General features: G+C 35.9%; 1 protein-coding gene across 1 annotated transcript; it reads left to right on the top strand.

Annotated features, from left to right (window-relative positions):
• Window positions 1-675: 675 nt before the first annotated feature.
• LOC127265914 (GBF-interacting protein 1-like) lies at window positions 676-9,354 on the top strand. Its single transcript, XM_051295941.1, has 11 exons — window positions 676-1,155; window positions 1,397-1,440; window positions 2,418-2,520; window positions 2,688-2,820; window positions 3,424-3,824; window positions 3,919-4,068; window positions 4,630-5,020; window positions 6,313-6,607; window positions 7,053-7,214; window positions 7,644-8,135; window positions 8,503-9,354. Exons 1-11 carry the CDS (start codon window positions 978-980, stop codon window positions 8,791-8,793), a joined length of 2,640 nt encoding a protein of 879 aa, XP_051151898.1. The 5' UTR covers window positions 676-977; the 3' UTR covers window positions 8,794-9,354.
• The last annotated feature ends 624 nt before the right edge of the window (window positions 9,355-9,978 follow it).

Here is a 9,978-nt window from a genome sequence, read left to right on the forward strand (position 1 = left end):
ACTCCTACTATTTATTCAAATTTACACATAAAATATAAATAAATCACATATCATAGCACCGAATGAAAAAGTGAAAAGATAAAAGAACAGATTTCGATTACTTATAATACTAATATTAATTTTATTAGGATGTGTTTGTTTAGGGGCTTTTCCCTAAATACAGTATTCATTCCATTTTTTTTTAAAATATTACATCAAATACTTAATTTTTATTTTTTATTTTATATTAAAAATTGATTTAATATTTAAAATATCAAATCAAAGTTAATTTATATCGGCATCATGCAACTATTCAAATTTAAAATTTTTGATATTTAAATCCAAATCCCAAACAAACACACCCTTAATATTAATATTAACAAGTGATTGGCTTTCCTTTTTCTATTCTTAATAACTCGTACTATGCATCAAATTATTATAATTAAATTTAATTATTATATTATTTTTATTTAATTTTATAAATAGGTGCTATGCACGAAATTATTATAATTAAATTTAATTATTATATTATTTTTATTTAATTTTATAAATATTTAAAATAAATAAAATATATATATATATATATATATCTATCTTTAATTAAAAATATATAAAAACCCTTTGATTGCCTTTCCTTTCCCCTTAGCTAATAATTAGTCGTCACTTCAGTCTTCTTATTTTCGTTTCTCTTCTCCTCTGCTCATTCATTTATTTCATTTGCGTTTCTTTCCTTTTCCCCCAAATACAAAAAATTCACCACCCAACCCTTCCCTCTCTCTCTCTCTCTCTCTTAATCCGCCCCCCGCCCACCCCCAGATTCTTCGTCTTCTTCAATGTTTCGCTGCTGATTTCTCCATTCTATTCATCGATTCATGCCTCTTTCCTCTTGATTGATTGATTTCATGCCCGCGGGATTGCTTTTACTCTGATATACATAACACACATACAGATTAATTAATCAATCGCGCACGAAGAAGAATAAGAGGAAGAAGAAGAAGATGAGCAGTGGGGTTAAGGCAAGTGCGGGTAGGGTTTCGATCCCCAGCGGCGTTAGGAAGACGATCGAGAATATTAAGGAAATTACAGGCCAGAATCACTCCGAGGATGAGATTTATGCAATGCTCAGGGACTGTTCCATGGATCCCAACGAGACTGCGCAGAAGCTTCTTCAACTTGGTGAATTTTCTCATTCCCCCTTTCCCTCTCTCTCACTCACTCTGTATTTTATTTTTATTTTTTAAAAAAACTATTTTAATTTAATTTTCTTTTTGCTTCACTCATGGGCATTTGATCTCGCTTCTTGCTTTTGATCTGTGGTGTCTTTGGGTGGAGTATTTGATTTCTGATCTGGCTTTATGTTGTTTGGATTCTATTTGTGTGAAGCGTGCTGAAGATTGTTGTTTGTATTCTTCTGCAGATACGTTTCATGAAGTACGGAGAAAACGTGATAAGAGAAAAGAGGTACGCTCTGTTTCACTGCTGAGTTCGTTGTGTTCTGTGTTGGTAATGTTTGCCAGAGGAATGTCCTAAAGGTTATGCATTTTTGGGTTTTTATTTTGATGTCGGGCTGCATCTTCAATTCTCTTAATTTCCTCTTTCTATATATATATATATATATATATTGTGTGTGTGTGTGTGTGTGTGTTGCCAAACAAGAATATTTGGGTTGAAGTGTTTCAAAATGAAGCAATTGTTTGAACTCTAGGATTATACTGCTACATGGTTAGGTTAATAACTGTGCTCTTTTAACATGAACTTTTAAATTTGGAAGAACTAGAGTATTGGATCACATAGAGTGCATAGCAGAGTGGTTAGACTAGAGAATCTCATACGATATTTGCTAATTGCTAATCTCTGCACAATTGCCAATATCTGTGAATAATCATTGTTCTTCAAGTCAATCTGACCTCAACCAGTCAATTTGTCAGTGAATATCCCAATTTTTTTTTTTCTCAATTGGTATTACTATCATAAAATACATCTTTTCATCCATTTACTTTAAAACAAACTATAAATGAAAAGACTAAATGACCAATTTGTATCTCCTCTATCCATCATCTGCCCTTGGGCTAGGAAATGTGTGTACAATTTGTTGTCTATGTATCATGAAAAGATGGGATCTTCATGTTTAAATTTCAAACTGAACCAGTGTTCTATCATTTTTTGAATCTTTTGCAAGTCTGTCTCCATGTCATAAGAAAATTAAAATAAAATAATATTCATACGATTGCGACGGAGCTTCTTAAAATGGTGATTAAATGCTGAAATATTTTTGGCTTGATTTTCACTACATACAGCATTCACATTGGACTCCAAACAATTGATTAGCTTCTGCTACTTTTGCTTCTATCCGTTCGTGTATGCCCCCACCCCAATCTACAAACCACTCTGAAATTAAAATCTAGTATGTGAGCTGAATTCCTATTGGTATGTTTCAGAACCAGAATAAGGAGCCAGCGGAATTGAAGTGGAAGCAAGGTGCCCAGGCACGCAGCAGTAGAGTGAGCCGTGGGAACTATTCATTGCGGTATACATCTAATGGTGAGCTGACATTGATGCTTTCTGCAGTACTGACTCTGTTGTTCCTTAAATTTTCGACAATGCCTGCTTTATCAGCCAGCCTTCAACAGAAGTAACGAATGAAAAATTGCAGCCAAGGTTGTGTTTACTCATTCACTAATTTCTTTTGTGTTTCCATAATCTTTTAGTCACTAGCGGTGGAAGGGGTGCAGTTGCTCCAAGGGAAAGTGCTACAAGTAACCTTCCAGAGAAAGGCATTGGCAAAGTACCTGTAGTAGGTTCACAAGATATGAGAAAGAATGCAGCTTCTTCCATTGCAAGGTGCGGCAAATGGTTCACTAATTTTGCTCTGTGCTCTGTTGTGCTTCTATTGTAAAACACGGGTGTGTTTGTTTGGGGTTTTGAGTTTGGATCTTTGAGTAGTAAAAATTTAAATTTGAATAAATGTTTGATGTGATATAAATAAGTGTTGACGTGATGTTGTTAAAGTAAAATTTATTTTGAGTATAATATAAAAAATAAAAAATAAGTGTTTGATTTGATATTCTTAGGGAAAAAATTTGTTGAATAGTGAAAAATCTCTGGGTGTGACTGTTTGGGGGTTTTGATTTTGAATTTGAGCTTTAAATAGTAAGATTTTAACTTGAAATATTTGTTTGAATTTATATAAATAGGTGTTTATGTGATGTTTTGAATGTAAAATTAATTTTTAGTAAAATATTAAAAAAAAAATAAAAAATAAGTGTTTGATCTGATGTTTATGGAAAATTTTTTGGAGGAATAGTAGAAATCTGCCAAAGTCTTCCAAACGAACCCACTAAAAAAAATCCCCAAGCATACGCAACAAATCTACACTGATGCTGTGTGATTTCCTGTCATCCTTTCTCATGGATGCTCTATGAGAGTTGCCTTTTGTCTCTGCAGCCCAATAGCCGCAGTATCTAATGGTCCATCTGGTGTTACATCTAAGGATGCTAGTGTTGTGCAAGACAATCATGCTTCCCGAGGAGGTGTGAATTTATCCAATACATCAACTAGTATCAAGAAGTCAGAGGGACCGCTTCAGCCTCAACCACGAGCCAAATCAATTGAAAATGATAAAAGTTTGAGAAACAAGGATATTCAGCAGCAACCAATTCTGGAGATTAGCACCAGTCCAGCACCTGCTTCGGGTTTTCTTACTTCTTCAGGTCCTGTGATGTCATCATCTCAAGATTTCTCCGTCCCCAGTACTGTGGGTACGGTTGAAGTGGGAAATCAAGATGTTACAGCTGAACTGATTGGTGGTGGTATATCTGAGAGCAAATCATCTTCTGCTAAAACTTGTATGCTGATTGTCTCTCTATGCTAACATTGATTTCTTTTTACATTTCCATGGAAACAACTAATGGGAATTATTTTGTTTAAAATATGGATTAGCTACTTCCAAGCTTGCTTTGCAATCTGGATCTGGAAGGAACCAGCCTTTAGATCCTATGCCAGTCACATCTTCTACTGGTGGTGTTTCGATCGGTAGCAGACCTGCATCAAGCTACAACAACCGCTCTCAAGTGATTGGGCAACAAAAAGGTATGTATGGCATGTTGTAGTGTGAAAACTTGTCATTCTGCTTTGATATGCCTTGAAAGACCTAATGCTACTGCAGTTAAAAATGAACATCTAACAGACATTATATTGTAAACACCCATCATATATGGTGGTCTAATCTGCAGTGGTATGTCTTTTGAAAATTGTAAACCTGGGTGGCGATCTGATCATCTTTACTTGGATGGTGATGGGATCATCTGAGTCCTGATTTTGGTTATTCACAATTTTATTGCCTTTAGTATAACAAATAATGTTTTCTGTCACTATTATTTTTACCAACTATTTAATAAATTTCCTATAATACTATTGTTTTATTTTTTACCTATCCTACTTTCTTATTAAAATATCATTGATTTTTAGTGTTCGTGCCCGACAAAGTGACGTAATTTACTGGACGGGGGGAGTATTAACTTACAACTATGCTTCTGTCCCAATGTAATTCTTTGATTAATGTTGACCTAAATTAACAATGTGTATGCGTTATTGTTTCATTATGAATTTAGAATACAAACTGTTAGTGAGTTTAATTGTGTGAATTTGCAGTGGGTCCTGGCAAAGAGTGGAAACCAAAGTCTACTAATGCCCATAATAGTCAAAGTGTTGCTACAGCTCCATCATCAGAGGCTTCTACAGTGTCTGTTGGTTGTCATACTGAATCTCAGACAACTCCTGTTGTTCCCACTTCAGAGGAAGCTACTCTTGGGATGCAGAGGAAGTTTGAGGAGTTGCACATCTCAGATAGCCAACATGTTATTATTCCTAATCATCTGCATGTCCCCGAGGTTGCCAAGCTAGGATTTTGTTTTGGAAGTTTTGATGCTAGCTTTGGATTGGATGTGAACCCAAATGGTGTTCCAGGGAGTGATGAGCTTCCACCACTGTCTGAACCCCCCTCTGAAGCAACTGACGAACCAGTGCAGGAGCCACAAACAAGGTCTCTCTCTCTCTCAAACAAATTTGGTTTTACTTTTGTGTTATTTTTTCTTCATTTAATACTTACATGTATGATCCTCATCTTCCATTTCCTTGAGCACATGTTTATATGATAAAAAAATAGTGTATGCTGGGTTAGTTCTTGCAAATGTCCTGAAAATAGATGGGTGCTTGAGAACAGCTCTCACCTGCAGATATGTAAACTATTACCTAAAAAAGTTTACCTCCATTGCATTGTTAAAGCTAGACGAGCCCTATGTCTGTGGTGAGTGTTGGCATTGGTTGCTGTGTATCAAACGTAAAACCATTTTATCCAATTCTTCTATATATATATATCTATTTTTTTATTTTATTTTATTCTTTAATACATGTGTGTATGTATATATGCAGAGATTCATTTTTAGTTTCACACCTGTGAGATGATTATTCTGAAAAGTTCTTTGGCTAAAGTAGAAGTGAATCAAAGATTTTGCAGAACTCTAGGAAATACATCAATATGATTTTGAAATCGCTTCATTGGACAATAATGCCTGAATATTTCATAAATTTATTAGGAAATCTTGATTTTAGTACCCAATTTACTAGTTTGCTGCTTTCGAAATGTGTTAGATATAATTTATTAGCCCAGGAAAGAGCTTAATAGCACAATATTCTCTTTGTTGTTTGACATAAGATGTGAAGTTAGAAACTTTGCAGCTGAAATTTTCGGTGTGTTGATTTGCAGAATAAGTTCCACTGGGTAAATCTTTCCATTTCACTTTTGTAAAGTTGAGCCTTGTTTGTATTGATGTTTGGGTGTTTTTTCTTTGAATATGCCCCATTCTCATCCAGTCACACTAGTTGCTGCCAAGCGTCTTGGTTTTACTATATTAGGCATCATTTGCACTTCCATCTTCAGTTTGTCAAGATTGATCTGTTGATTTATGTTCATTAATTTGTTCCATTCTTTGTGTATTCCTTACTGAGAAATTATAGATAGAAAAAATGTGTTTCTATTATAAATTAATTGCATCTTTATGTAAATAATTTGGGCTGATTGAACTTCAGAATACTGGTTCATGAAGTGGCCATGCTGCTGCTTGAACTGTCAATTTGCTGGTTCTTACTGTCATTTGTTTTGAGTGGTTGCTCATTGCTTGTCCGTTACTTCATCTATCAGATTGCTTTTCATTGCAGAGATTTGGTGCATGGTGCTTGAAGCTTTCTACTAGGATTTTCATTTTGTGCTGACTTTTCTACTTACAAAATTTCATTTTGCTTTTTCTAATACATCAATTTCATGTCTAATTGCAGCAATCAAAGTCCATTGGCAGTTGCAGAGAATACTGAAACGAATTATCCTGACTGCCCCCCATCACCTTCACAACAGCCAGAAAATGTTGCACCGAATGAGGTTGAAGTCTCATTGTCAGTAGCCCCTGATTTTAGTGAGGCCAAACCAGAGGTCTCTACAGGAAGCCATCAAACTGTGGTCCGTACTTCATCAGCTTATAACTTAGGTTTCATCCCGTCAATATTGAGTGGTCAACTTACATCTGAAAGTTCAGAATCTCAAGCTCGTGATGCCTCTCGACTTCCAAACTTTGTCGTAAGTCTCTTATTCATCATTTATTTTTGTAGTATCTCCGTCCCAATTGAAAGTATGTGTTTTTACCATTTTCGTTCGTCCCGTTCAAATGTATCTATTTCCTATTATAGTAAAAGTAATTACACACTAATACTAAAATGTCTGCTAATTTTTACATAAATATAAACATACTACTACACACACAAATTATTTATACATAAAGTACACATGACAAAAATATCAAAATTATTTTACCTATTTTCATTGATCAATAAAATATTATTATTTTTTTAATCTACTACAAACCCTAAATGACCCTTTTGGATTGGGACGGAGGGACTACAAATTTTCTGGTCTACTATATTATGTTCTATGTATGCTATGGATGTATTATGTAATTTTTTAACTCCCTCATCATATGTTTTGATCTTTAATGTTTTGAATATTGCTGTTAATGCAAAAGCAGGTGCCGCAATCTTTTGATGCAGCAAGCTATTATGCACAATTTTATCGTTCTGGTATGGATAGTGATGGTCGCATTTCCCCTTTCCACCCTCCTGGAGCTGCAAGCAAATTCAATGGAAATGCTGCTCTTATTTCTGCACAGACGTCCCAGGCTCCTCAAGAGGTGCGTCATTTCAATATATGTGTAAACGTTCTGGTAATTTGAAACCTAGCCATGCGCTCCAAATTTTTGTACATTTTGTGAGAACTGTTGTATATTTCCTACTAGAAGTCTCTTTTAAACATAGTTTATTTATAATGATCTGCATATGCAGGTTGACCTCTACAGAAAGGTTCTTTACCATGTTTTTCTGCTGAGAAATAGGTTTTAAATTTTCATGAAGATCTTTGTTCGGCGTTTGTGCTTGTGTTTGAAACTATTCTCTGGTGTGGTTTTGTATTGGACAATGTTTATGTAGTTATACTATAATCTGTTCTGTCTGTTTCTGGTTTGAACTTGTTGGAAGTTATTAAGCCCTTTCCTTCGATTTTCATATATGTTATTAAGATTTTCCTCAGTTTATGTTTATAACTACCGTATCAACTCATTCAGTTGCAGGGCGGTGTTCCTCTCATCTTGTCTACAGCTTCTCCTAGTCCCCTAGTTACCCAAGCTGCTGGGGTTATGCAAAGCTCTGCAACCCAGCAACCTCTTCCCGTCTTCCGGCAACCTACTGGGGTTCATCTACCCCATTATCCTCCAAACTACCTTCCTTACGGTCCCTATTTTTCTCCATTTTATGTCCCACCACCAGCAATTCATCAGTTCTTAAGCAATGGCGCGTATCCTCAGCAACCTCAGGCTAGCAGTTTGCATCCTACGGCACCTGGGACAGCTGCAAAATACTCGGCCTCTCAATACAAACAGGGATCAAATGCCGCGAGCTCAGCCCATGTTGGATTGCCTGGAAGCTATGGCCCATACGGTCTAACAATGGCTAACTATGCTTCAAGTTCAGCCGCAGCTGCTGTTACTTCGACATCTAGTGAGGATATTGGCGGTCCTCAAATAAAGGATAATAATGTCTATCCTGGTGGCCAACAGGTTTGTTTACTTGTAATATTTTCAGATCTTCTATTTTATCCTTATTTGGTTCATCATTCTATACTGTTTTCGTGTTAGCTCTCAGACGCATATCATGATAGCATTTGCTAATGCCAAATAAGTAACTGTTCAATAGCGTGCTTGGCAAAAGTGCACCTCATTATAATACCTAATTTTTTCATTTACGGGCTAACTCAATATGCTATTGCAATCTTATTCCTCAAATGTTTTTGCGAGGAGTCGACATTATGGAGTTTCCTTTTATGAAGCTTAGTGTTGTTGGCTTCTTTCTTCTTTGTGCAGTTTTGAATTTATTTTAACATGTTGGAAGCATTTACGACGTGTAAGTTCCTTTGCTTCTTTTCAGAATGAAGGTTCTGGTGTATGGTTCACTGCCCCGAATCGGGACATATCTGCCTTGACGGCTAGTTCTTTCTACAATCTCCCTCAGGGTCAAATTGCTTTCACCCCAACTCAGCCCGGGCACGGAGCCTTCACTGGGATTTTCCACCCGGCCCAAGCAATGACTGCCGCAAATGTTCATCCCCTTTTGCAGCAATCTCAACCCATTACCAATGCCATGGATATGGCGGGTCCAACAGCCAATGTCTACCAGCAGCCGCAGCATGCACAACTTAATTGGCCGAGCAACTACTAAATAGACGTCTCTTTCCCCAAGACAGCCACAGGTTCAAATCTGCAAATCTAATGCCTCGATGGGATATATTTCAAAGAAGTTCTAATTTGATGAGAGAGAAAATTCGGAAGCCACAGGCGCAAGGAGTGTAAAGTAATGGAAGAGGCCAATAAAATCGGCTGATATATTTTTGTGGTCTTCCCATAGACTTATTAACAACCTTTTTAGGTTAAAATCGAGGCCAGAATGTCCCGACCATCCCTTTCTTGCTTCTCATGTGTGGTTTTGTCGTTCCAGTGATATACCTGGGGAGCCCTTCTATAGGTTTCTCTCTTCATTCTTAATTTGTTAGTTTTAGTATAGATTTCGATTCTTTTTCTCTTTTTTATTTTTTGTTGTTTTATGGTCTCATCCACCTCGGACCTCTTTGTGGTGTCGTGCCTGTAAAGTGAGAATTTTGTTTCGGGTAGCAAGGAAAAGATGTGTACCTAGCAGCTGTTGTAACTGTGGCCTCGATATATTTATATGGGGAATTCTATTGTTTATGATAAAAATTGCAGCAGCGGTTCTACTTTGCAGGTTCGTATTTGTGTCTGTTCTTTACTTACTAGTTTGGTTTTGGTTTTGTTCTCGGGATCTTTAGTTGGTTTTTTGCTGTTTATGCATTTATTTTATGATGTTGATTGATTGATTGATTATGTGAAGTTGGCTGGCTGCTGCTTATAGTTTGTGATAGTGTTGGACTATTATATATATTATGGATTGGTGTGCCATATAGTCGTAGTTAGTAGTATTTGTGTTGTGTGAGCTGAGGTAGCTAGGTACCTATGTCTTGTTGCTTTAACTTGAAATGTTGTTGGTTTCATTTGATTTGCTTTAATTGCAGATGGGGTGGCCAGTTTTCGTTTCTATTTACAGTAGTTAGATTTGTAAGTGAAGAAATAGTTTTAGATTTTTTCTTTTTAATAGGACTTTATGATGTTGCGTATTAGGAAAAAATATTAGTTATTTTTATCGCTAATAACTATTTTATATATATATATTATATATATATATACACACGGGTTTATCTTTATATGTATGTACTTTATATTTATGTACTGTATATATAAATATATATATTATATAGGGTAAAGTCCATTATCCACTCCTATAGCATAAAACCCCCTCTGTTTTTAAAATAATATCCATAACAGGCACGTGTTC

This window comes from Andrographis paniculata, unplaced genomic scaffold, assembly GCF_009805555.1.
Source record: "Andrographis paniculata isolate CXL003 unplaced genomic scaffold, ASM980555v1 Contig74END, whole genome shotgun sequence".
Taxonomy (NCBI): domain Eukaryota; kingdom Viridiplantae; phylum Streptophyta; class Magnoliopsida; order Lamiales; family Acanthaceae; genus Andrographis; species Andrographis paniculata.